The sequence below is a fragment of the Oxyura jamaicensis genome, chromosome 6 (assembly GCF_011077185.1).
Source record: "Oxyura jamaicensis isolate SHBP4307 breed ruddy duck chromosome 6, BPBGC_Ojam_1.0, whole genome shotgun sequence".
NCBI lineage: Eukaryota > Metazoa > Chordata > Aves > Anseriformes > Anatidae > Oxyura > Oxyura jamaicensis.
This window is the reverse complement of record NC_048898.1, coordinates 20,305,309-20,332,817: the sequence shown is the minus strand read 5'-3', so window position 1 is coordinate 20,332,817 and position 27,509 is coordinate 20,305,309. Positions and strand designations below refer to the sequence as shown.

The window sequence follows — 27,509 nt, the reverse complement described above, 5'->3', positions numbered from 1 at the left end:
GGCTGATGGGCTTGACAGGAGCAATTTGGCCAGAGCCCGTGCCCTCTGAAGCCTGACTGTCTGCCAGGCTTCTGCTTTTCAAACACTTGCCTGTTTCTGGGCTCAAAAGACAGTTCTTTTGCTACTGGTCCAGTTTATTCGTTAATGATGAAGAAGAACACACTTCATAATAAACATTCACAGCGTAATCAAACGAGTCTTCTTTGAATATCTATTACTTGTTTCTATATTCTGTATTCCTTAGGACTTAGCTATTTATATTTGCCTCAATGACAGTATTTGAGTGACTTTCCTGGGACATTACATCTTTGGTTGCTTGAAGTCTTGATGTTTTTTTTGGTCGTGATAACAGCAACAAGCTTGTTCACATATCCTCAACAGTATGCATTTCATTTTGCAGGCAAGACTATGTTCATTTGAAGTGCCAAAAAATATTAATGTACATAACAAGATCAGGCATCTGTCAGAGTGTACCTGAAGGTCCAGATTTTAGGAAAGTATTCTGCCCTTTGGGAGAACTTAGGTTGTAAAGGATATATTTGAAAACAAGTAACTTCTCATTTTTTCTTAGCATAACAACAATTCCCAGCAGTTCGGCTGTCATAACTGCTGAGTTTACATGTTACACACATGTGTTAAAGATTGTAACCCAACATTCAAGATAGTGACAGATATGATTTTCACTTATAAATTTAAAACAGATGTAAGCATTTAAATATAAAACTGTTTCATTCTTGTAAACATTTAAATGTCCCCAGTTTAAACAGAATTTATAAACGCATAGTACTTAGGAACAAAAAAAAAAAAAAAAAAAAAAAAAAAAAAAAAAAGGAACGTTTTAATGCAGTGGCTTAAAAACTGAAAGAAACTGCCTTTCTAACACAAGCTATCCTCCCTTTGAAAATCCGGGGCTCAGTTTTCAAAGCATTGCCTAGGAATTTAGCCTGCGACCCCCATTGACACTAATGGGAATTGCATAGCTAAGTCCCCATACCATCACTTTGAAAATGCATTTGCTCTACCAATCCAGAAAAAAAGGTAGCATAAACTATAGGGAGACATTCACAGATCAATAGATCAATTTACACTTTGAAATACAAGACCAAAGTGTGTTATTCCAGTTATGTGATCAGTAGGGGGGGATTTTAAAATTCACCACGTTCACAAAATTAGTCACCAGGAGTAAATAAAACAAAATATTTTGGCAAGTGGCAGGCAGACTTGCTAACCAGGCTAACAAGATATTTGTCAGCAGTAAAGATCACCGACTGATGAAGTGATAATTGCATTCGGTTGGTGCAGTGTTATTCTACAGTTAGCAAATGCTGTCTTTTTTTTTTTTCCTTGTAAGCCAGGTTTTGATACCTATATTATAAATACTTCTGTTGTTCTTTTGCAACCAGGAAATGTTTAAAGTGAACAAGCTTTGTCTTTGTCCAGTTCTGATTCTGATTCTTAACATTTTAGTTCCACTCTAGTAAGAGTTTTTGTGGAGTGCATGCTTTTAAAAACAAGGAGCTAACATTTTGTGAACCAATCGGGATGTTACCTTACTATTCATGCAGGGTTGTTTGTTAATTCATTGGAAATAAGTGTATACCTGTGTAATGTATCTTTGTGTGTACTTGTGCATGAAACAGAGACTAAAAAGAAAACAACTTTGTTTTGTAGCTGTCTTACTGGAGACTGAGTCCCTGTCATAACCCATGGCTCCATTATGCTGGGCAGAGTATAAATAAGTGTTTTAACAAAGGGAAGACAGTGTTGCCTTTGAGTTCACAAGCAGATGAGATTATAGCTCCACTGAAAGGTTAATACTATGTCAGAAGTTATGAAGCAACAATTTTGATTGACATGCTTCCTCTTCGGTCAGCAAACTCATTTGTTCTTCTGAACAGAAGGTGCCTATAAGTACAATGTGAGCTCTTTGCGGGGGAATTTTGAGGAGTGGGATGTTTGTGAATGGTTTCCATGAGTTTGCTGTCTTTAAAATGAAAAAGTCCCATTCATCTTTGGGACAATTTAGTTCCCAGTTCCAATACAAATACTAATAATAGTATTGTTAACATACTTGCTATTATTTTATCTCAATAGTGTAAATGATACATAGCTAGCAATCACGGGGCTTTTTTCTAGCTATGCATCCTCAAGGAAAAATTTGTAACGTTATTTTGGTATTCTGTCTTAAAAAAAAAGATTTGGCATAGCTTGTAGTTGTATATGGTTGGCATCACTCCTTTCCTATCAGAGCTCACCAGTGTCCTAGGCTTTGGGATTTTTTTAATTAAAGAGGTCAAAATCCATTATATCTAAATTTCAAAGAATTTACCAATTAGCTGTAGTCTGCAATGCCCAGCAGGTGGCTTTTACATTATTAAAGGGAGATTGTTTCCTTCTCTGATCAAAGCAAAAAGAAAACAAAGGAAAATATAGAATATTTTTCTATAGACAATGCAAACCACAGGCGGTGTAAATTATAGGTGAAAACTGTATGTAGGAGACTGCTCAGCTGTACCGCTTCAAGCAAAACTCACTATATTTTCATGCTGTTCCCCATTAGGATTTTAATGGCAGTGTCTAAATCTGTTTAGGTTAGAGATTAGCTGAGAAGATTAGACAGCTTGCTATTTCCTAAAATTAAGATTTTAGCTTTTGCTTATTTATAAGTAAAAGTAAAAATGCACAATTAGGTAGATTAATGAATGCGATAGAAGTAAAATTAGAGAAAGCTGCCTGTGCTGGAATGCCGCAGGATTCAGGAAAGTTCCAATTTGCACTTTTCAACGAAACTAAACTTCCCAGATTTTTACCTACTTAAAAGAATGTTTGTGACCTTTTGACCCTTTTGTTATCCCTTACTCAGAAAGGCTTTTATTCTGTAAGGCTTAGGTATAAAAAAATAAAAAGAGCGTTAATGGCATAACAGTCCTTTCTGATCACCCTGTGTAAGATGTTTATGCAAAGTGTCAATAGAAGCAATTGGCCTAACAGTGTGACAACCTGCTTTGCTTGGAAATGGGCTAATCTCCTGTTTGGGTTATCCAGAGGTCAGGTAAGGATTTCTTTTTTGGCATTCCCCATAGTGTGTGGGTGCATAACCTGCAAACACTATAGGGAGCAACTGAGCCCACAAATGCCACAAAGATATGGAAAAAAAATAAGCCTGCCCTCTTTGCTTTTCCTGAATTTTCATTTGGATCTGCTTTTGATTTTTCCTTTACTGGTCCCATCCCAGAAGTCTACGTGAGCGTGCAGACAGGACCCAATATCAGTATCTGCGGCTTCACTTTGTTTTTTTTTTTTTTTTTTTTTTTTCCTGACCCCAAACAGGCATCATCCTTTTTTTTTTTTTTTTTTTGAAGTTCATGTGGAAACGTGCTTTAAATCCCCGTTTTTCAGGGCTGCCCCCGTTGCCCTGTCACAGCAGGCTGAACTCAATGAGCGCTCAGGCAAGCGGAGCGGCCACGAAATAGGCCTTGGCTGCGGCCTGCTGGGAGCTCCTGCCGGGGTGAATCAGCTTCTGTGTGTTTTTATAACTGCCTTTTTTTTTTTTCCCCCTGTTAATTATGCCCCAAGGCTGTGGAAAGACAGCATTTATCTGTTTCAACAGACGAAGCAGCAAGTGTTCTGACATGTTTATCAGGCAAATTGTACCTGACAAAAGGTAATTACACATGCAATCAAATCCAGAAGTAACTGGGTGATTAGGGGTTAATAAAGTGTTTAGCATAAGAAATATTCTGCTTTTGAGCAAGGAGAGGGGGCCAGAAGGGCATAATCAAGAATTATATGTTACAAGAATTACTTTTATTTTGATGGAATATTGGGATTTACAGGAAGGTAAGCAGGATGCTGAGTGCACAACTTCTCATTTTTATCTCCATCTGTTGGGTCGCCAGTGCCTACTTGTACAACCAAAGCGATTTGCTGACACTCTTGATAGTTCAGAAGAGATAACAGCACCATTCTGCCTTGTACTAAGCTACCTTGATATTTTTAAATCAGACAACACCAATAGTGATGGTTATACTAGAAAAATTTGAATGCACACTGACCCCATTTCCTTCTGCAAAGCCCCCGTTGTTGTCTTGTGTCAATGTTGACTCTGTGGACAGCTAGTTCCCAAAGTTGCATTCTCTCCCAAGATTATTCCTGACAGTTGCCTGAAAGTAAAAAGGAAAGGGCATCTGTATGATAGCCAAGGATGTGACAGAGGTTCAAACAGCATTGAAAGGGCCGGATGGTTGATTCCAACAGTTCCCAGTGCATAAAATTCGCAAGTAATTACAAGATGGCCTAAATACAGGAATACGGATGAGCTACTCAGGACTTAAGGTAATATTAAGACAAAGCTTTACCGAGCCATGATTACCGTTAATTTCTACACAAACATAGCCATATCACTTAGATGTTGGGGAAAGCAAGAGTTCTGAACTTGAAGAATAGATGCAAGTGCCCCATTTGAAACAGAATTATTTCCCTAAAATCATAAGATCTTTTTATACCCATTGCATCAGTATTGTAATGCATTTTGTCAAAAAAAGTCAGCTATCAAGTCCTTGAAGTAGGACTTATTTTGACTGAAAAGTAGTTTAGTATGTCTTATAATAATATTGTTGTGTTTAAAATTAAAGTTTTACAATTAAAAATAGCAATTTTATCTGCATAATGTAAGAGATTACTAGAGTGCTTTATGTAAGTATATTTAAACAACTTTTTTTCCAAGTGGTACTTATTTCAAGCAGAGAAAGCTTACATTAGACATGCAAAAGGTATTTAGAAAATACATAGGCAAGTACAGAAAATTAGAAAATCCAAGTGTTTTAGGGTATCACTCAAAATGCAAATGTAACACGGCAACCTCAAGCTATATCTACCTTGTCAGTGTCAGTAAGTGGACAGTCTATTGGACACTCCATCTGGTCTACTGTAGAGGATAGAGCTTTGCTCATGTTCCTTTCTTTCTTGGTGAAGATTCACACACACACTTCTCTGCAAACTCTTGTTAGTTGTTCCCAGTCAGAAGGGCTTGAAAATCAGTTCCCATGCTCCTAGGGAAACAGATTCTGCTTCATTATAAAATTCTCAGGTATAACGTTGCCTGTCTTAGCTTATTCTTATCTTCCATGGTTGTTATGGGATAAAGAGACTGCAAGAACACCATTGTTCCTGCACAGCAGAATAAATGTATCTAGCTTATTAGGTGCTTCTCTGTGTTTCAGCCACATAAGTTGGTTCTGACAGAGCACAATCAGGTGGCTCCTTGGGTTTGAGTGTCTGGCTGGCTAACAGCTAATGGGTTGCACTGCTTCCAGACTCTGAGAGTAAAGGGAAAGCTTTTTGTCCAGTTTGAAGTATTTCCTGGACACGTTAAGTTTGGAAAGATACATGTACAAAATAAACATTTTTTCCTATTGTAATTTAAATGCAATAAATGCACATTCTAACTTGGAAGAAATAGCAGCCAGCAGTGCAACTGTGATGTGCTACGCTATGGACTTTGTCTAGTTTTTAAGGCAGGAATATATTTATTGCCAGGATTTGCTCTGTCTGTGTATTTCTCTTAATACAGTGCATGTCACTGTGGATTATTCCTTGCTGGCTAGTACATCATGTTTTCATTTCTTGTGACAGTAGTAACAGCTTTAGTGGATAAAATAGCAGTAGGGAAATGCTGCTTTAATTTGGCCTCTAACAGGTTGATTTTAGTTGCCACAATAAGGACTATCACAGGACCAGCAAATTCTCCTGTACCTTATACCTCACAACTGAGAAAACATGCAACAAGCTCACCTGAATTTATATCCCCAAAATATTTTGTTTTTTTTTTGTAGCCAATATGAATTTCGGCAAAGCTAATATTTATGCAATTAGACTTGCCCTTGATACAATTTTTATTTTTCTGCATGAGAAGTAATCACAATATTTAAAACCTCAGAAATTTACAACCTTCTTTTATTTCAATGGAACTTAACATATCCCTCATACTACATCTCTGTAGTATGAGTCATGTCAACATGTCAAGCCAAATCCACAAAGTATTTCCATTATATCTTTACCTTGAATACCGTGTAATATTACCAAAGGCTGCTCCCTTTCCTTGTGGTTTTGTCCACGCCCAGGCCCTGACACGTTGTAAGATTATTTTAATATATGTCTATTTTGAATGAAAATACAGTAAAAATATAGAGAAAACCTTGTTTGTTTGTTTGTTTATCCTCTGTTGAAGAGTTGGCCAGGTGTTAGTTTTCTTGATAAATTTAATGCAGCTATTTGTTTGCATGATTTTTTTTTAAAAAAAGATTTTTTGCTTCTTCATGTTCTTCTTTTATTTTCAAGAGTCTTTGTACATTAAGTTTAAGATAGCTTTATCCTTTACTAAAATCATATTAATCTACCAAAGAATTAGGTAGGCCAGTGCTTTATTATGTTCAAATTATATGTAGTAGTCCAAATACTTGTCTGTATATTTGAATGGATGGGTTGTTTTCCAGATCATATGCCTGTGATCAAGACAGTCACAGCTTACTAGGGGTCTTTCTGTTTTTATCTAAAAGAAAGATTCTTTATTTAAATAAGGCACACATTTTTTGTAGAAGACAGTGTAAATGAGCAAAGCAGCAGAAGTTGAAGCAGACTGTGGAGTTGATGCCTCTGCAGCATGGCTGCAAGACTGAAGGTAAATTTGTGGCCGCACTAAAGAGAAGCGTTGTATGGGAGGACTGAAGTTATTTCCCATACATGTGGTGGTCCAGGAACCATCATTTCTGCTAGACAATCCTGGCTGCTGGTGGCTGCTTGCCAGCCCAGTCCTCTCGCAAAGTGCCTGCATTGACTGTACATCTGCCAAGTGCCAAGTTAGATGCAGGTGATATGAATGGCCAGGACACAGATCCGAAGAGCTGCACTCCAGGCAGCTCTTGCCCACCCACAGTGTACAGTATATGCTGTCAAAGCCCATTACACACAGCAATATGCTGCAGTGCAGAACTGCAGCTGTGAGGGGGACAAAACACACAGTACGTAATTGTGCACAGCAGCAGTCCAATCTTCAGCAATGTCTGCGGTCCTCTGTCACATTTACTGCAGCAGCAGGACACACTGATCGTGCTGTAGCCCCTGAACATGTGCGCAGGAGGGAAGGGCGTTATGATAGGGCATGTGTCAATTGATTATGTGTCCCTGGTCCTTCACATGGCCTGCCACATGTCACGACAGCTGCTTTAACTTAGGAGACTTAGTAGCATGAGGCTGGTTGTGTGCAGCTCTTTGACCACGTGTGAAGAAAGGAGGGAGCTGTGTTAGTGCTGGGCACATCCCTCTTGCTGATAGCATTTCCAGTGCTCACTCTTCGGAGCCAGGACTGCCTTGGAGCACACAGAATGTACTTCGTGTTCTCCTGGGACATTGTTTTAACTCATGAGTTGAAAAGCAGCAGATTGCATAGTCCATTTAGAGCCCTATATGCCTATCTGTGTTTGATCAGGTGACAAATTAGGTCTAATCTTCCACCACCACCATCAGTAGCACTAAGATGTCCCAGAGCCACAAGACAATCAGATGGCTGATTCAGATGCTGAAAGGGTGGTATGACAATCACTCATGCAGTATTGGCAGGAAAATTTCTTTGAACTTGTCAACGCTATCAGTGATCAGTGGCTTTGTTGCTGAAGGGGCACAGAAAAGTTTGTTTAGGATGTATCCAGAGTCCTCAATATCAATGTTACAATGGGATTAAGAAATGAAATCTTTCACCTTTGATTTGCTGAGAACATCGGTGTTCTCCCATGTGGAGCCCATGACAAATGGCGTTGTAGTTGGAAGTAATTTCTTAATACATTCCATTAGCTTCTCTGTGAAGGAGAACATGAAGGCTCCAGATTACAAGGTCTGTGTTCCTGTGGCTGTCAGCTTTGTCTTCTCCAGCTTGTGTTGCACATCTGATTGTCCTACTTTCTGCTCTTTTGATCATGCTTTGGAATATAGTGCACAGCCTCTGTGGCTGGGCACTACTGACTGGTGTAACACAGGTAATAAGTGATGAGTAACATGCAGCAGCAAGTGAGGCCATGGGTTTCACAAATGCCACTAATTCCTGAGTTATCAGAGCGTGATAGCTCAGGCCAAGTCTGTTTGCTTAGTGACTAAAGGCATATTCTCTTCTCTCCAGATCAATAGGTGAATTGATGGTGACCGTCCTGAGAAAGGACTGTATGAGAAAGAACTGCTTGTATTTGACCTTGACAGCTATCATGGATATGTCGTCAGTAGAGAATGAAATGGGCTCCTTGCCTTGTATATGCTTTTCACTCAAATGGGGTATTAAAACGTAAAGCTAGGGGTGTCACTGAGGTTTTTAATGGTCTTTGGTGGTCTTTGGAAGGACTGAGCATTAACTATGTCAGAGGTCTTTTATAAAGCCAGGAAATGTTACTGCGTGTTCATAAAAGATTTTATTACGTATATGGGAGGATTAATTAATTATCAAATAATTCATTTAAATTAGATGCTTTATTTGAAAAGAACATAAGAGGGGGGTTAGAAAGTGGACACAGTTAGAAAGCATGTAAATTTGAAGCTGCAGAGTGTGTCCTTGCTGTAACAGTTCTGGTTTGGCTTAGAGGCAGCAGAAGCAAATGTTTGAAGAGGCAAGGATTCTTTATTTAAACAACGAAATGATACAACCAGCAGTAGTCTGTTATGTTTCTTAGAGTGGTTTTGTCGCGGGCAGTCCTTTTCCACCTCACTGTTCCAGGCACCAGCAATGCCACAAGGCCTCCGGGCAAGCAGGGGCTCCAGGCTGCCCTGAGGCCCCAGCTCAGCCGGGCAGCCCTGGGTCCCTGGAGCCGGGACGTAGTGCTGCTAATGGCTCCCTGCACTCGGTGTAGCAGCAGCTTTGGCTAACACAGGGCAGCCTGAGAACAAACCCATGTTAGCCCTCAGCAGCAGCAGGATGAGGCTGGACACCAGATGCAGGGAGGAAGGTTGGGGGTGCCCCACTGTTGATATTCGTGGGAGCAGGGCCCCAGCCCGCCAGCCCACGGGTAGCTGTGGGAAAGGCTCTACCGAGCAGGGCCGCCTGCACCCATCAGTGCCTGGCCTGCTTGCCTCACAGCCGTCCTGGGGGAGTCAGGGGTTTGGGCTGGCTGAGGGGTGATTCAGCTTGGAGGGCTGCTGGAGGTGAGGCATTGTGTCTGCTCATAACAGTGAGCTTCTGTGCTGAATGGCAGCTCTGAGATCGCAAGTGAAAGGCCCGGTCTGAAACTGCAGCCAGACGGCCAGACGCGGGGCTGTGCTTGGAGGTTTTTTGATTCCCCTACCCCCCAGCTTAAGTGTTTTGGGTTTGTTTGAGCCAGAAGTGTGCCCAATGCTCGGGGCTGAGTCATGGGGATCAGTCACCATGGCGAGTCCAGCAGGGGTTGTTTAATTCACTTAATTGAGACTACCTGCCCCCCTGGTTTAAATTACTGAGAGCAGCACCAGCCACAAGTGTCCCCTTCTACCTGCCCACAGTGTATTGAGCCCCCGGACCACCACAGATGGGAGCCATGAGCATCCCCTCCCAGGGCTGAACCCTTGCAGCCATCTTCTGACACACAGAGGGAGAGGGAAAGGCGCTCAGAAGAGAAACGTGTGTGGGATGCAGGGGTTGAAGGGTCCAGCCCGGTGCCTCTGCCCACAGAGCGGGGGCCCCAGGCTGCAGCTACACACTGGCTTCACTCACCTGCCGCTTCTCCCCCAGCTCCTGGACCTCTTCATGGTGTGGGACTGGTCCACCTACCTGGCTGACTACGGGCAGGCCACCTCCAAATACCTGCGGGTCAACCCGAGCACAGCCCTCACGCTGCTGGAGAAGTAAGTGTGGGGATATGGGGCCGGAGCCGGGGCCACCCTCCCCAGCATCTGAAAGCCCACGGCAATGCTTCCCGATGCTTAGGGCCCTGCAGAACTGCTGGCGGAGCCTGAGCGCTGGTCGGAGCCATGGCTTCCCAAGCTGCCGCTCCACGGGCGAGAAATGCAGGAGCTGTCGCTGTCATGGAGCCAGGGCAAGCTTTCAGCTGCCCCCCGCGAGTGGGCTGGGGCAAGGGACGGCGCGGTTCCACCAGCCGAGCATCAGCCCATTTAATACGGCTGGATCCGCGTGCTGGGACTCAAAGGCATTTTCTAACGGTGTTTTCTTTCCTCTCCGGCCTGCCACGAATGTGTGTTTTGCAGGGTTCACAGAGGGTACGTATCACCTCTATCATTACAAAGTATTGTCGCGTCAATTTATTTTATTTCACAAATTTCGTTTTAAACTCCTTTGATGCTGGAGATTAGCAATAGCAGTATCGGGTAATTTGATGATGACTAAAGGACTCCTGTTCACTGAGTCTGAACTTAATCTGGAGACAGATGATTCGTACAAATTTTGTTTTGCTTCCCTCCTAGTGCAATTGGTAGACTCTGTTTCCTGCTAAAGTGATATTTGATAAAAAGATATTTGCTTAGTACTCACATGTGAATTGTGAAGTAATACTTGTTAAAATGACTTCTGTATGGTGGAAGTTTAATTTAAGAACACAAATAACAGGGTTTGTAACCTTTTGGTTCTTATTAGCACAAAGATCAAAAAAGAAACAGAAATAAACCTACTAAGTAGTTTGATTTTTCCTTTTCAAATTATATTTCTAACATGTCTGTATCTTTTGCTTTTTATTTCTTCAGAATGAGAGACTCAAGCAAAAAGAACAACATTTTTGCTCAGTTCAGGAAGAATGATCGTGACAAGCAGAAGCTGATAGAGACTGTAGTAAAGCAACTTAGGAGTTTAGTGAATGGTATGTCCCAGCATACATAGGCCTGCTATATCAACTGTATCTCATCATGCCAAGAGGTATTTCTTAGCCACTATTTCTACTAAGCAAAGAGTGGTATCAATTAGGACATTTGTTTGGCCAAGTAAAGGAAAAATGCAGTAGATTGGTTGTACACAGAGTCCTCAGTAAACAGTTCTTTGTATGTATTTTTAATGGATCGAATACTATTTTATATATTGTAAACAAATGGTGAAAAATGAGACTGTACAATAAAAACCAGCTCAGTCACACTGTACATGGAACAGCTGAACTGTAAATACATTATTTAAATGTCTGTAGACACGATATTCAAAATTTTGCTCCGGGGAGGAATTATTTGAGAAATGATCCTTTAGTTGCTGTTTTCAGGATGACTCCTAATTAAATGTTGTTTTTTTTTAGGCATTGAGATGCTTTCATTTCAGATACTGCCTGTCATTTTCCTGCATTTAATGTATACTAGCCTTAAAGTGATTGGACATAATTTTGTATACCACATTTTGTAGTCTGGAGGTATGAAAAAATCTTCTGATTTTTAGTACCTTTGAAAACTACCTGAGAATTAGACTTGATATTTATTTAGCGTTAGGACTTATAGGCTTTGTTCTCTGAAAGGGTTTAATCTTGAGTTGTGAATGTAAATAACTATTTGAGTTCTTTATAATGTGACTTTTTTTTGTTTCTGTTCCTCAGGGTTACCATTTCTAACTGTACTTTTTTAAGACCCCGGGTTCTTTCCCCAGGCTGCAGTAAGGAGTAGACTTGCCACTGTTGGTTTTGTGCCGCATCTGTTTGTCAGAATGGGCTTCCTAGAGCCAGCCCCATCCCAGCAAATAGCGCTTGTCCCACAGCCAGTCTCTTTGCACCGTCCCCTCCTGGCTATTTTAGACACGAAGAGAATGTCTAGCAAGTACAAACCAAATTGAACGTGTAAAAATACTGTACATTTCGCTGTATTTTTAAGTTATTGACGGTCTAAATACAGTAATATAAACCTTACCCGTGTTCGTGTTTAATTTCACGCCTTAAAACGCGCCTCAGGACTGCTTTTCGCTGGGACCTGCCCGGGTCCCGGTTTCGTTGCTGATTTACCTCGGGGCGGGCAGGGGCCGGGACCGGGACCGGGACCGGGGCCGGGGCCGGGGCCGGGCCGGGGCTGGGGGGCGGCGTGCTGAGCCGTGCCGAGCCGTGCCGAGCCGTGCCGAGCCAAGCCGTCGGGGGGGGCGCCCCTCGGGGCCGGGCGGGAGGCGGGAGAGGGGCTCCGGGGGGAGCTGCCCCGGCCGCCCCCGCTCGCCCTCCGCTGCCGTCCCCGCGCCCCCTCGATCGATCCCCCCGGCTCTCCCGCTCCAATCACCGCACTTGGCCGCGCTGCTTAAATATGCAGCGGAGACGTCATCTCCGAAGGTGGATCGGGCGCAAGTGGCCAATATCTATATAAATGTGGCCGAGGGGCGAACCGGCAGCAGGAGGCGAGCGGGGCCGGGCGGGCCAGCAGCCGGCAGGGGCCCATCGGCGGAGCGCCCGGCCGCTCGCTGCCTCCCCCGGTGCTCGCCTGGCGGCGGGGCAGGGACCGGGCGGCCCCCGCAGGAGGATGCCGGCGGGGCTCTCCTGGCCCGCGGCGGCGGCTCTGGCGCTGCCGGCCCTTGGGCTGCTGCTCGCCCTGTGCCGGCACCTGTGGGCGCTGCGCTGGAGCCTCAGCAGGGACCGCGCCAGCGCCCTGCCCCTGCCCAAGGGCTCCATGGGCTGGCCCTTCTTCGGAGAGACCCTGCACTGGCTGCTCCAGGTGAGGCGGGGGCGCGGGGACCGGACGGGGATGGAGAGCTGGGAGCCCGGGGCTGACCCACGGCTCGTCCCCAGGGCTCCCGCTTCCACAGCTCCCGGCGGGAGCGGTACGGAAACGTGTTCAAGACCCACCTGCTGGGCCGCCCGGTGGTCCGGGTGACAGGCGCCGAGAACATCCGCAAGATCCTGCTGGGCGAGCACACGCTGGTCAGCGCGCAGTGGCCCCAGAGCACCCAGATCATCCTGGGCTCCCACACCCTGCTCGGCTCCATCGGCGACCTGCACCGCCAGCGCCGCAAGGTGAGCCTCACAGGGCACACGGCCCAGGCGGCACCTCCTGCCCAGGCTCAGGCCTTGGCGGCACGTGAGCCCCCCGCTTTAACCACCTGCCTCTCTTCCCCCTCCTTCTGCTCCTAGATCCTGGCCAGAGTGTTCTGCCGCGCCGCCCTGGAGAGCTACCTGCCGCGGATCCAGAAGGTTGTGAGCTGGGAGCTGCGGGGCTGGTGCATGGAGCCGGGCTCCATCGCAGTTTATTCCTCCGCTAAAACCTTAACTTTCCGCATTGCAGCTCAGATTCTGCTGGGACTCCGCCTGGAGGAAAAGCAGTTCAAGGACCTGGCCAAAACTTTTGAACAGCTGGTGGAGAACCTCTTCTCCCTGCCCCTCAACATACCCTTCAGCGGGCTGCGCAAGGTACTGCCGCCTGCCCCACGCCCTCTTGCCTGGGGGCCGGGGCTGGGCTGTGGCAGCACAGAGCCCCCGTTCCCAGGCCTGCCAAGGGGACCCACAAAGGGCCAAGACCCCTGCAGCACCCGTGCCGAGCTGAGGGCATGGTGTGTTGCTCGCTCTGCTCCTGGTTTGCTTCCAGCACCTCCCTGCATGGGCTCCAGTACAACGCAGGGCTGCTGTGCACATTGCTGGAACCTTTTCTCCAGGTTGGGTTTCAGCTCCCCTGAACCTCTGTTTTCTGCTGCTATCCATCTGTTGGCTTGTCAGATCCCTTCTCGGGAGGTTGCCAGCGTGCCCCTTGTCTCTTCTCACTCGCCAGATACTATTGTTGGCTTTGGCTAGCCCATCACACCTCATCCTGACCCATCGCATCCCACCTGGACTCATGCAGAGGCATCTTTGGGCATGAGGAAAAAGGGCACAGCAGGGACCTCCCCGCGCAGCTCAGGCAGGCTGAGGACTTGAGACCCACTTACAGTCCTTGGTCCCTTGTTCACCAGCAGCAGACAGCGAGGAGTCCTGGAGGGGAGCATGGCAGAGTGACAGCCTCCTCTGCCTCTTACAACCCCCAGCTTCTTCCCTGCTTACCTGCCCCTTCCTGCCTGCCTCCCCACACTCCCACTCTAGGTATCGGTCCCATGTCCCACCCCTCCTATCCCATTTCAATCTGCTGTCCCTCCTCTGGCTTTGGGCCATTCACCCTGCTGGGCCCCCAGCCCAAGTCTCCTGCCTCTTCTAGCAAGGTCTTGTCCAATCTCTTATTTCCACTGGGAGTTCTACCCCACTGGATCACCTTACCTGGCCAGCCCCAGCTCTCCCCCAGCTTCCCTGCAGCTCTTCTCACCAGATCAAAGTTCTTGTTCCCCTTGTCCTGCAGGTTGTTACCAGTGTGAGCTTTCAGCATCCATCCCGTCTCAGGTCAGCCACAGCCTGTCTGGCCCCAGACTGTCTTTAACTTGCTTTTATCTCCTCTTGTCTTTCCTCTTGCTTTCCCTTTTCCTTTGTCCATTTCTTCCCAACTCAAATCTCATCTTCTTCCCAGCTTCTGGTCATGGCCACTTCTCATCCTAACTATCCAATCCAGGCTCTTGCTACAGATCCACACTCTGTGGCTCCATCCATCCCCACTTTGCAGCAGGTTGCTTTTCATTTGGCTCATGAAGGTCTTCCTAATGTTTTGCTGCACAGGAGTGCAACACAGCCGGAGATCAGCTGGGTGTGGTTAACATGTATCTGGAAAAGCCACTCGTTTTTTTTACTGTCGGATATGCCTTGCCTCCTGGACTCCATTTTATTAAGTTATTGCTTCCCCTCCTGTCGGACAACCTTCCTTTGGACCTGAAAAGACCATGAGTTGTCACTGCAGGCCCCTCTGGATTCAGTGCCATGGGCTTGCTGCTGTCGTTCCCTCTCCAAGTGTTTCCTAGGACTTGTATTTGATTCACAACAGAAAGCAGAAAGAACTTGCAGCAGTTCTCACCAAGCTGCTACCTCTTGTGAGGCTTTGGTGCTGGGCAACAGGTTAAACAATTTTTGCTGTTGCAGATCCTGGGATTAAAGACGACCACAGAAGGGGTCCCCTGGTCTCTCTGGAGAGGGGGCAGTTCCTAGGACTCCCCTGACCTGTGTCTGCCTCCCACAGGGAATCAAAGCACGGGACATGCTACATGAGTTCATGGAGAAGGCTATACAGGAAAAACTGAAGAGAACCAACTCAGAAGACCATAGCGATGCTCTGGATTTCATAATAAACAGTGCCAAGGAGCACGGCAAAGAATTCACCATGCAGGAGCTGAAGGTAACCAGAACCCTTCTGACTGGGTGTCTGTGAGAGCCTTGGGCTGAGTGGTAGGAGAAAGAAGGAGGGCTGTGGTGGGACAAGGAGGGCTATGGAGGGACTGCTGTGAGCTGCTGGCTCCCTCCTGCCTCTTTCCAACCCCAACGAGCCCATCCCCAGTGTGAGCAAGACAGCCTGGGCCCAGCGAGCTCAGCTGTGTGCTTGCCCCTAAGTGTCAGCATGCGTGAAAAGCAGCTCCTCTTGTCTCCAGAGTGAAGAGTGCTGGGGAGGATGGGAGCCTCACCTGGAGTGGGTGCTGGGGCGGGCAGGTGTGCAAACAGCCCCTAGCGCTGACACCAGCACAGAGGTGGTGGGCGGTGCACTACTCAGATGGTCTCATAGGGTTGTGTCTCTTTGCATTATAACAGAGCTAGTATTTAAAGAGGAAACAAACGCCTCTTTTGCCTTTCCTCTTTGTGGCCGTCTGGCTTCAGCCTGCCTTAACATGTGTTTAGGGTTATGTGGCTGTGCTCAGGCTCTGCACTTGGTAACTTCCCAGATGAAGTCTTGGATATATGTAGGGCTAGCTGTGTGTTCCTCAGGTAACCCCTGACATCTAGCACGGTGTGGCGTGCAGATCATGTCACTGTATTCCTCAGGGCTGGGAGCCCAGAAATCACTGAGACAGTACATCAAAATGGGTCCAGGGATGGAACGATGAGTTCTGGGTCATTCCCTATCACCTCATTAATTATATCACATAGCTCGGGGATTGCTGTGATGCAACATGACTCGTCGCTTTGGCTTAGGGATGAACCCAGCAGTCCTCACTGAGACAAAACCCAGTGAAAAGTACTTTGCCAAAGATCTTGGGGAAAAAAATGTCATTAGCACTGCATCATTCATACCTCCAGGTCATTCTGTGTCGGTCAACAACACATGACGCTGCATTTATATAACAAGTTTTGAAGTCGTTTTGCATGGGTACAGCAGCTGAATATAGTTTAAAAGTAAGGGACACACAGTTTTACTGTTTATTTACATATTTAAGGAAAATCATCTAAAGACAAATATTTTGTATGTATTTTGTAAAAGTGTAATCTCTAAATTCTGAAGTATTTGGAAGACATTACAGAGACTATCAGGTGCAATTAGAAATAGCATATATTCTTAAAATGGCTTCGTTATATTTATTTATATTATTTATTATAATTAGTTTTATTATAATATAATTATGAAAAATATTTTCCAGATTCAAAATGTGATTGATTAGACTTGATTAATCTCTGTTAGTATTCACATGTATATTGCACAAGGATAATTACAGGATCTCTCATCCTGGCTCTGGCTCTGACCAGAAGTGAGACAGTAACAGTAGGAATAAAGGGATATTAGACATAGCGTGGAATGACATGGCAGTGACCTAGGGCCAGCTGGTTCAAGTGATAGTATATTTATATGTGGTCTGCTACTTTTACAGTTAGAAACTTTCTACCTTGCTTACATTTAACAAAATGACTTGCAAACCAAATGCCTATGCTTCCAAATATGCACTATTATCCGCTATTGTAAAGTTCTTATCCATTGAAGATGTAATTGGGTAGAAAGTTTAAAGCTGTCCTAGAGTCATGAATATATCCAACTCTGAGAGACACCACAAAACTTGTGACACTAGTTATTAACTTGCCTTTTTTTTTCCCCCTGTATGGTTTGGGAGGACATTTTTCTCAAAAACTTTCCTAAATATGCCGTGGTTTGCACTAGTGACATGAACTCAGCAAGAGCCTTGAAATGTAAAGGTCATTGCAAATATATCATTTTGCCAAAAGTACTTTTTTAGAAAGTTTTAAATCTTAGAAGGATAGAAAAAAGCATCCTGAGACCGTGCTGTCACTGGCTGTGTGGCTGAGCAGCAATGCTGTTGGTCCTGCATCATAGGACGGGGAGCTGGGCTGCAGCGCAGGGACCAAACAGACTGTGGGAGGGTACAGCCTCACTGTCACGGCTCATGTTGGCATTGTGACAGCCGGGAGAGAAAGTAAGCAGCTCAGTGTCATATCTGGGGTGGCAGCACTGTCAGAGGTTGATGCAGAGAATTGTAAGGGCTATAATTTCAAAATGCAGAATCTCACATTGTATTGTGGTGTCTTTTAATTGCAAGCTGTGGGACTCAGAGATTTATTTTCATCTGTGTGTGCTGTCTTTTGGACGTAAAAATTCCTCCTGATGCCTGCAGGAGGTGCGATGGGGTCGGTAGGGACCTGTTATTTCAGAGGCTTCAGTTCAGCTGAAAGATGCCTTTGCATGCTACACTTTGGCAAAAACCTGTAGTTCAGCCAATATATGGTGCTGGGGACAGTAGCAAAGACCCGTTCTTGTTACATGACCCTTGACCTTGCCAGACTTTTTTCCAGGTACCTTAAAATATGAGGTGTCCCTTCCACTGCTTTTGGCTTCTCCCTCCAGACCCAGCTGTGGGTAACTTAACTTTCTGCTCTTGAGTGTTGGTTTGAGTCACCTTCCACATAAGCAAATGGTCAATTATAACTGGAGATGGATTAAATGCAGCCCATTTTAGCTGCTAGTGCATCTGTGATCTATACATAATCATGCTTCATAACACCTGCTGGCCAGAGAGGCAAAAGCTGGGCACAAAGGGGAATTGGCAGATGAAGGTAAAACCCATAGTGCTTAAAGTGAATGTCACTGTATGATAAAATGTATGTTAAAATTCTTGTTAGGGTTTGTAAATCATGGGAGGAGAGCTGGGAAGAGGGTGAGCAGGTCTGTGGAGAGCAGGGGCAAGGGCAGGGTCCTCTGCCCAGGGACAGAGCCTGTGAAGGGAGAGAACAGTTGGGCAATTCAATCACAACCAGCCTAGAGTGGCATTCAAACTTGTCACCTTCCTTTCCTCCCAGGAATCAGCCATTGAGCTCATATTTGCTGCTTTTTTCACCACGGCCAGTGCCAGCACCTCTCTCATCCTCCTGCTACTGAAGCACCCCTCAGCAATCAAAAAAATCAGGCAGGAGCTGATGTCCCATGAGCTGTACCCACAGTGCCAGTGCTGCCCTGCGGGACCCAGCCCAGACACCTTGCCCATGCAGGGCAGGGACAGCAAGAAGCAGCTCCCCACTGTGGCCAGAGATGCTCCTGAGGACCAGCCCCAGCCCCTGGGGCCCCCAGAGGAGGCAGAGCCCAGTGGTGGCCTCTTCCCACAGCTCCCAGCCCCACTGGAGCCCGCACATCCCCAGAGCAGTCCCCAGCCCCAGGCCTGTCACTGCCCCTCAGACATCAGCCTGGAGAAGCTGAGCCGCCTGCGCTACCTGGACTGTGTGATCAAGGAGGTGCTGCGGGTGCTGCCCCCCGTCTCCGGAGGCTACAGGACAGCGCTGCAGACTTTCGAGCTGGATGTAAGTGCTATGCACATAAAGGAAAAGGAGGGAGGGCTGTCCCCGAGTGCCACCATTTGCCTCTGCTGGGCAGGGTTCCTAACGTTCCTCTCCTCTGCCCCCACAGGGCTACCAGATCCCCAAGGGCTGGAGTGTGATGTACAGCATCCGCGACACACACGAGACAGCCGCTGTCTACCAGAGCCCTCCCGGTGGCTTTGACCCCGACCGCTTCAGTGCTGCCCGGCCGGAGGCCGCCAGCCGTTTCCACTACATCCCCTTTGGTGGCGGGGCGCGGAGCTGCATTGGCAAGGAGCTGGCGCAGGCCATCCTCAAGCTGCTGGCCATTGAGCTAGTCACCACAGCCCGCTGGGAGCTGGCCACCCCCACCTACCCCGCCATGCAGACCGTGCCCATTGTGCACCCCGTGGACGGGCTGCAGCTCTACTTCCACCCTTTGTGGCCCAGCCGTGGCAGTGAGGCATAAGCCAGGGTGCTGCCCCCAGCCCTGGCTGTGGTACTGCTCTGTGGACGGCTGGGTCACTGCAGAGCAAGGCCCCAAAGGTCTTTTTATATATATATATATATATAAAACCCTACTGCAGAGTAGGGTCCCACAGAGTCCCACAGACAACCCTGAGCACCACCGGGGCAAACCTCTCCTGCCCCAGGGGCAAAACAGGAGCTGCCAGCAGGGAGCATCCCCCATGGGGGCTCAGCCAGCTCCTGCCACACAAAAGTCCCTGGGGAGAAAAACCCCAGGCCCATAGCTAAGGCTCCCAGAGCTTTTCTCTCTCATGGCTTTCTCCTGTGGGTGTGCTGTAGGAGAAGCAGGAGGAACATCCTGCACACCAGGGCTTTTGGAGGTGTAAAATAGGGGGAAGAAGGGGAGCTCTGTAGGAAAACACAAACCAGGTCTGCCCAATCCACAGCATCAGCTGTAGCTAGAATAATACTTTGTAATGTTTTTTATTGTAAATATTTCATCTCTTTCCTGCACTTCCCATTAGAGCCAGCACAAACAGGACATTTGTTCACCAGATCGTAGTAGCTGTGGCTGTTATGACTGAGCACCATGCTGCTGCTCGGGGTCTGCCATGAAGCCCCCTGTGGGGTCCCTGCAGGATGCGTCCCCCAGCCAGGGAGCGGCCTGCAGCAGGGGAGGGACCAGACCTGTGGGGAATAAACATTTGGGAAACAGACATTTCTGAGTATGCCTGCTTCGTGGTGGCATGTCCCATGATCTTGCTTTTATGGCTCAAGTGGTAGAGGGGACATTTGCACGGTAGCAGAGTGGTTGTGAGCCTGTGGTGGCTGTCCAGCTGAGTGACCACCGTGTCCCTCCTGCCTGGCCCTGCTGGGGAAGTGCCGAGATGGGCGCTCCTGGGCCTGTCTGCGGGTGGTCCCCAGGGGCTGAGGGCATCTTCCCAGGCACTGCTGAGGCACAGGGTGTTTCTCTCCCATATAAAATGAGGTGAGTGCTGTCACCTGTGCTTTGAATGTCCCACTTCAGTGCCAGGCCAAATCCCACCCTGCCCAGGCCAGTCAGTCCCTGCTGTAGGCCTGTGCCAGGGCACTGCAGCAGGGCATGCACTGCCTCTTGCCATCAGGGCTGCACAGCGAGCACAGTGCTACCTGGGCCAGAAATGTGGCTCCCAAATGTGTCAGGTCAAATCTGGAAGAGGTTGAACCACAGGGCTGAGTTAAGTGCTGTTGGCAGCTCGACCCTGTTGTGAACCGGAGCCTCTGCCCCTTCTGACCTTGTCCTGAGAGGTGAATCGCTCCGGCTATCGGAGGTGAAATCAGTAGGCGGTGGCTGCAAGTGGCAATGACTAACTGATGAGCAGGCACTGCTGGCGTGGCCGTGACCCGCGGGAGATGAGGGGTCCCACCGTGGGCAGGGCTGGGCCAGCAGCACCGGCTGCAGGAGTGTGGGCGCTCCTCTGGCAGCATGCTTAAAAATTACCCCGGGCACTAACGAGCCCCGCAGCCACCCGCTGAAAAACGTAACGTGAATCTCCTTTAAAAAAAAAAAAAAAAAAAAAAAAAAAAAAAGGACTTGAAACTGATTTTGTTTTCAGATAAACACGAGCATTTACAAATGAAGTGTCATAATTGTTACTTGTAATCAAAGTTTGTTCATATTAGGCTGTTAATTTCTTGACCTCCTTCCAAGATGTTTTTAATTATCCCTTTCACTCTTTACCATTTGATTCTTTTTGAGCCGATGGCTGCGGAATACACAGCTGGGGAGATAATAAAGCCTTCCTGCGGCAATTATCGGTGCTCAGGCCACCGTATCTCGTTATTTTGATAGACAGTGAACTTGGCGCGGTTGCCGGCCGGGTTCACGCAGATGTCACGGTCCGTGTTGTAGGTCACAAGCGGGTCAGCGCCCGGCAAGGGGAGGGCGCCGGGTCAGGGCGCGGCCGCCGCTCCCAGGCAGCGCCGCCGGGCCCCGGGTGCCACGGAAATGCCCCCGGGGGGCTCCCTCCGGGGCTGGGGACTGCGGGGACCGGGCAGCGCCGCGAAGCATCGCAGGAGGAGGGAGGGTCCCGTCCGATGCGTTCTTTGTCGGAAAAGTAGTAATTAAAAATGACACCTCATCCCCCCAAAATAAACACACGCACAGCTTCCAGCGTTTATTGAGTTTGTGGTAGGAGGGAAAAAAAAAAAAAAAAAAAGGGAATGGAGAGGAAGAAAGAGGGTTAAAAAAAAGGAAAAAGCATAAAAAGCGGGCACGCCAGTTTATTGGTAACAGCGGAACGGAGCAGTCCGCGGCTCCGTCCCTCTCCCCGCAGGGACCGGCGATCGCATCCCTCGGACAGCGCATCCTGCAACGGGACCCGGAGCTCCCGCAGCGCTCCCGCTGCCCGGCCCCGCCGCTGTCCCCCCGCCGAACGGACTCCGAGACCTGCCACCGGCTCCGGGAGGGGATTGCGGGGCTCGGCCGGGCTCGGTGTCGTGGCTGCAGGCGGGGTCCCGGCCGCGGCAGCCCCGACGGCCCCAGGCGAAGGCGGGCAGCGGAGCCGGGCGCAGGGCAGGGTGTTCCCTTTCCGCGCTCACCTCCCTTTCCCTCGGTGACCCGCGGGTGAACCTGCACCAGGAGGCTGAGACGGACTGCTGCCCGCTGCTCCTTCCTCCGCAGCCAGGCAGAAACACAAGCCGGCCCTTTCGAGGTGAAGCAGAGGACAGCGGAGGAGGCTCCTCCGCCGACGCGGCGGTTCCGCTGCAGCTCTGCCCGGAGCTCCGCGTCCCATCCAGGGGCACCCGCCGACCCCGCTACCCCCGGCCCTGGCTTCTCGCTCCCCCGCCGTCCCCGGCCATCTACGAGAAGACGGGCGAGGGGGTCCTGCAGCTGGCAGCGAGCGGTGGCACCGGGCTGGCAGCGCCCGGGGGTGGCTGCCTCCGGAGCGGCGCATTTCTCTGCCAGGCGCAGCCTGCGGAGCTCCAGCGAGCATCGGCGATAAATCCGAGGAGGCGGCGACCGGACCCAGCCGTCGGCTGTCAACAGCGTCCCTCGGCCCGCTCCCACTGGCACCGCTCGTCCCTTCCCTCCCTTCCTCGGCGGCTGTCTGCGGCGGGCAGGATGCACCGCGCCGAGCAAACGGTTAAAGATTTCGGGGGTGGAGCCAGGCCCCAATCCGCAATTAAAGATGAACTTTGGGTGAACTAATTTATCGGACCAAGGTAGGGTGGGCAGCAACCTGGGAAGGGTATAAAAGGCGGCCCGCGGCGAGCTCGGCCCACGTACTCGGAGCTCCCGGGGCGCCAGGCTGGACTCGCTCCCCAGCCATGGGCTTCTCTGCCCTGCTCGCCAGCGCCCTGTGCACCTTCCTGCTGCCCCTGCTGCTCTTCTTGGCTGCCGTCAAGCTGTGGGACCTGTACTGCGTGAGCAGCCGCGACCCCAGCTGCCCGCTCCCGCTGCCCCCGGGCACCATGGGGCTCCCCTTCTTCGGGGAGACGCTGCAGATGGTGCTGCAGGTAAGGCGAGGCGATGCCGCGGGGAGCGGAGCAGCGCCCCGGCTCCTCCTCCTCGTCCTGCTGCTGCCGCCAGGGACGGGGGCAAGCAGTGGCTTTGCCGAACTCCCGTGCCCAGGTGGGGATGAGCCGCTGCCCCGCCTCTTTTTTCTTTTTTTTTTTTCCCCTCTCCAATATATTTATTTTCGCACCCCTCCCGTCCACCAGCGTCGGAAATTCCTGCAAATGAAGCGCAGGAAATACGGCTTCATCTATAAGACTCACCTCTTCGGGCGGCCCACGGTGCGGGTGATGGGCGCCGAGAACGTGCGGCACATCCTGCTGGGCGAGCACCGCCTGGTCTCCGTGCAGTGGCCGGCCTCGGTGCGCACCATCCTGGGCTCGGGCTGCCTCTCCAACCTCCACAACGGGCAGCACAAGCACCGCAAAAAGGTACGGTCCCGCCGGCGGGCGGGGAGCGGGGGCGGCTGCCCCGCACAAGGTGGCTGAGCCCGTGTCCCCTTCCCCCCCCTCCTCCTCCTCCTCGTTCCCCCGGGCAGGTGATCATGCGAGCCTTCTCCCGGGACGCCCTGCAGCACTACGTGCCTGTCATCCAGGAGGAGGTGAGCGCCTGCCTGGCGCGGTGGCTGGGTGCCGCCGGGCCCTGCCTCCTGGTGTACCCCGAGGTAAAGCGCCTCATGTTTCGCATCGCCATGAGGATCCTGCTGGGCTTTCAGCCCCGCCAGGCCGGCCCCGATGGCGAGCAGCAGCTGGTGGAGGCCTTCGAGGAGATGATCCGCAACCTCTTCTCCCTGCCTATCGACGTGCCCTTCAGCGGGCTCTACAGGGTAAGGCTCCCCGCCGGCTGGGAGCGCTCCCCGGGGCAACGGGGAGTGTGTGGGAGGGATGGTGGCATGACACAAAGACCACCTTCACCCTCCCCCTCCCCCCCGGCCGCTCGCCCAGGGTTTGCGGGCACGCAACATCATCCATGCCAAGATTGAGGAGAACATCCGTGCCAAGATGGCCCGCAAGGAGCCTGAGGGTGGCTATAAGGATGCGCTGCAGCTGCTGATGGAGCACACACAGGGCAATGGGGAGCAGCTCAACATGCAGGTGAGGTTCCCTGGGACCAGATCCATCCCCTTCCCACCTGCCTGTCTCCCTAGTCAGCAGCATGTTTATCTTGTGAGGCCAGAAGGAGAGAGCAGGAGGTGCAGCCCCCTTCCTGGGCAATAAACTAGCTTATGTGGTGTACTGGGGTCCTCTGGGTGGAGGATGCAGCCAGGCTGTTGGATGGGGTGTGCAGGACCAAGGCCGTGCCCATAGGGAGCATCCCCCACCCTGGCTCCAGCCTGGGTGCAATTACAGCATTGGTAGTGGGGTGGGTCTGGTGGAGATAGCATGTTTGGGGCCTGTTTTATCACTCCTCTGTCCTGTGCAACAAGGAACTGAAGGAGTCTGCCACGGAGCTGCTGTTCGGGGGCCATGAAACCACTGCTAGCGCTGCCACATCGTTGATTGCCTTCCTTGGGCTCCATCACGATGTCCTGCAGAAAGTGAGGAAAGAGCTGCAAGTGAAGGTGTGTGTCTTCCACCGGAGGCATTTCACAAGGGTGGGCAGTGGGAAGCCCCCCCCAGAAGAGGTGTCCCAGACAGGGCTTGTCCTGACTGAGTAGGTTCCCTCCTTTTTAGGGGTGACAGGAGAATGCCACTAGTGGGGGGCAGCCATTTTGCAGTGCTGGGAGCATCTTCCAAAAAACGTGATGGCAGCATCTTCTGTTCTAGGGGTTACTATGCAGTCCCAACCAAGAGAAGCAGTTGGACATGGAGGTCTTGGAGCAGCTGAAGTACACAGGCTGTGTCATCAAAGAGACCCTCAGACTGAGCCCTCCTGTTCCTGGAGGATTTCGAATTGCACTCAAGACCCTTGAATTAAATGTAAGTAGGCCTTGGGTTCACTCCTCAAATCACCTGCAAAATTATGAGCACACTGACATAGCATACCCAGCCTCAGAGTGACCTGCAGGTGTAAGGTGCACCAGCGTGTCCCACACTGATATTTCAGCCCCTTTAACACAGCAAGGCATTTCATGTCTTCTCTCTCTTCTTTTGGTAGGGTTACCAGATCCCAAAAGGCTGGAATGTTATTTACAGTATCTGTGATACCCACGATGTGGCAGATCTATTTACCAACAAGGATGAATTTAATCCAGATCGCTTCATGTCTCCATCTCCGGAGGACACCTCTAGGTTCAGTTTCATTCCTTTTGGTGGGGGCTTGAGAAGTTGCGTGGGCAAAGAGTTTGCAAAAGTCCTTCTGAAAATATTTACAGTGGAGCTGGCTCGGAGCTGTGACTGGCAGCTGCTGAATGGACCCCCTACAATGAAAACGGGACCCATAGTGTACCCTGTGGACAATCTGCCTACCAAATTCACAGGTTTCAGTGGCCAAATCTGAGAGTTCAACACTTGCCTCTGGATGGATTTCTATATAATGTCTAATATGTGTATAATAATTTTTATAGTAACAAAGGCCTTTAAATATTTAAACTTGTAAATGTACAATAGTTATTTATGTCTTCTAAGTATTTTAAATGGCTATATTTTCCCCAAGCACTACAATTATGGATCTCTGGTTCATAATTAGATAATGTTATTTCTATAGAAATAAATTTTCCCCTATTTAAAAACTTATTGAAAGCTGGCCAGATAAGTGTTTGAAGACATTTCACAATGATGTATGTATTAACTATTCTCAAAGGAATCTGATAAAATGGTAACTAGCTATTCATCCAAATTACCTAAATGGTTATTGTTTGAGAATGTTTTCAGTATTATTTGTGTCTAGATCTTATGTTTAATGTGTGAATTTTAAGTTTGATAATAAAGTTTATTTTTGAAGATCCTCTGTATGAAGATATGCCTGTATACTAGAGAGTAGCGTAACCAGCTCACACATGTCTGAAGTGTTTGGATGTGAAGTCGGATCTGCTTTTGTGAATGAGCTGTTTCCTATTTCTGCTGTCCTCATACCTCTGTCTTACCCTCCCACCCGCCTTCTGTGCTTTTAACTTGTGCATAGTAAATTGTTGTAACAAGGGGGAAAGATAGCAAGTGTCAGAGGTCTCTCTTTGCCAGGCACATAATTTTGAGAAATAGTAAATATGAAAGTAAAGGGAAGAAGAAGAATAATGTGTAACATAAACTTTTCTCTGGAACTAGAGAAAATAGGTTGAGGGGGAAAAAAAAAAAAAAAAAAGGTTATCTTCTCCTGTATTCCTACTGACTTGTATAAACAGACCACTGGATTTTGTTCTGTGTTGAGTCTACAGTCTATGCATCTTTACTTACGAAGGTGTCTCTTATCAGCTGTTAGAGCAAATAAAATCTGCTGTGATTTCTTGTTAAAATGCAACAGTTCTGCATAGGGCAGAGATAGAGCATGCATTTGGTTTAAAAACTTTCCTGGAATTCAGCAAAGTGAGAACTAAAAGGCAGGCACTAATGTGAATTGATTAACATTGATTACAACTGTTGAGATGTAATTCCCCAGGGGTGTGTAAGCAGGGCAGATAAAATGCCCTAGGCATGACCCCTGTTTTGGCTTAACCATAAGTTGTTTTTTTTTTTTTTTTTTTTTTTTTTTGTACACACCACGCCCCCACCCCTGTCCCCATTACTACACCTATTAGTCTTCCCTCAAAAGTCAAACATAGGGTGGCTCTGTAAACATTTACAAAGTAAACTCATGTAATTTGGTGTCATGATCACTTATAGAAGTATATAGATTAATTTTTTGTTTGTTTGTTTCTGGAAAAGTCACTTTTTCATTATTTTCTCCCAAGATCAGAATTAAGGATGATGATAAGATGATCAAAATCACTGCAGGTGTTTAGTAACACGTAAGATGTCTAGATGTCTGTGGATTTTTTAGGGACTTGTTCTATAACGTGTTTGATACGTACTTAAATGCTAACTGGAAAAAAACTTCTCATGTAATACCTTAGACATGACTTACACACAAAAATGAGTGTAGCTATCAAGACTTTTTCATAGTTTTTTTTTTGTTGTTGTTGTTTTGTTGTTGTTGTTGTTTTTTAGTCTTTAAATACAAGATACATTCATTTTAGATTGTTCTTGGGTCTTCTTGGCAAGATTTAGGATCTTAAATAATTTTTATTATAATAACCTCCTGTACCATTATGCTCTTCAGTGATTTGATCAATAATCTCAGCTTAAGACCCCTTTATTAGCAATGCAGTAGCAGAAAATTGCAAACTCATCCTGATTTGGAGGTGATACTGGAGTCTGGAGAGCATCGAGACTCTTGTTTTGGTATTCCTTGTTAACATTTTCCTCATTAACATTACAACACCCTACAAACCCTGATAGATGCTGATATCCTAGAAATGTTTTATTTATTCTTAATTGAAGTTCTTCATATGTGGAAACTTTTTGCATGTTGTTATTTGCATTATTTTAGTTTATACTGGCTTTTTATAAAGAGTGGGAATCTAAGTGGTGCTTCGAGAATATATACTTAATTCACTGCGTAAGCCTAAGATAATATACACATTTCTGTTTCCTTATTTATTTATTTATTTATCTATCTATTAATTTATTTATTTTTTAATTCAGGTTTACATGGCTTTTATGTTTGTAGAAGAAAAAATCATACACTTAATTTTATTTTGTCTTGACATCTGGGGACGTATCCTCAGCTGTTGTAAATCGTGACAACATAGCCTATGTTAGGCACTGCCCCCATATAATTTATCTCTGCAGTTAAATGGTCTGTCACTACTGTATAATTTAGGCATTGTGGAGCTACGAGCTATCCCAAAAAATGGTAGCAGTGTAGCTGCAGTAATATGGAGCTCAGCGTGGGTTAATTGCTAAAATATTTGCCCGACATCTTGAGCAGGTTTTACAACCCCTGCTAATCTCCTTTATGCAGCTGTATCTCCAGAACGTGGATGCTGGCTGTGGCCCAGTTTCAGGTGAGCTCTGGACAAGTTATGCAGCTCT

The 27,509-nt window shown here is 47.9% G+C and overlaps 3 protein-coding genes across 6 annotated transcripts in view; all 3 read left to right on the top strand.

Moving 5' to 3' along the window:
- The window catches only part of EXOC6 (exocyst complex component 6), a 91,237-nt gene extending 79,400 nt beyond the window's left edge, over nucleotides 1-11,837 (top strand). For all 4 annotated transcript variants that reach the window (XM_035329864.1, XM_035329863.1, XM_035329867.1 and 1 more), the window contains 3 exons: nucleotides 9,743-9,855; nucleotides 10,216-10,227; nucleotides 10,708-11,837. In XM_035329864.1, coding sequence (XP_035185755.1) covers nucleotides 9,743-9,855; nucleotides 10,216-10,227; nucleotides 10,708-10,840 — 258 coding nt within the window. In that variant the 3' untranslated portion in view covers nucleotides 10,841-11,837. The remainder of the gene's footprint in view (nucleotides 1-9,742; nucleotides 9,856-10,215; nucleotides 10,228-10,707) is intronic.
- Nucleotides 11,838-12,206: 369 nt separating this feature from the next.
- On the top strand, nucleotides 12,207-19,038 carry LOC118168994 (cytochrome P450 26C1). The gene is made up of 6 exons (XM_035329870.1): nucleotides 12,207-12,621; nucleotides 12,696-12,920; nucleotides 13,038-13,313; nucleotides 14,992-15,147; nucleotides 18,045-18,539; nucleotides 18,646-19,038. Exons 1-6 carry the CDS (start codon nucleotides 12,277-12,279, stop codon nucleotides 19,003-19,005), a joined length of 1,857 nt encoding a protein of 618 aa, XP_035185761.1. The 5' UTR covers nucleotides 12,207-12,276; the 3' UTR covers nucleotides 19,006-19,038.
- A 2,964-nt stretch (nucleotides 19,039-22,002) lies between these two features.
- Nucleotides 22,003-25,386, top strand: LOC118169373 (cytochrome P450 26A1). Its single transcript, XM_035330658.1, has 7 exons — nucleotides 22,003-22,502; nucleotides 22,707-22,931; nucleotides 23,039-23,326; nucleotides 23,445-23,594; nucleotides 23,927-24,061; nucleotides 24,267-24,419; nucleotides 24,598-25,386. The coding sequence occupies exons 1-7, from the start codon at nucleotides 22,314-22,316 to the stop codon at nucleotides 24,937-24,939; spliced, it is 1,482 nt and encodes a 493-aa protein (XP_035186549.1). The 5' UTR covers nucleotides 22,003-22,313; the 3' UTR covers nucleotides 24,940-25,386.
- Nucleotides 25,387-27,509: the final 2,123 nt, after the last annotated feature.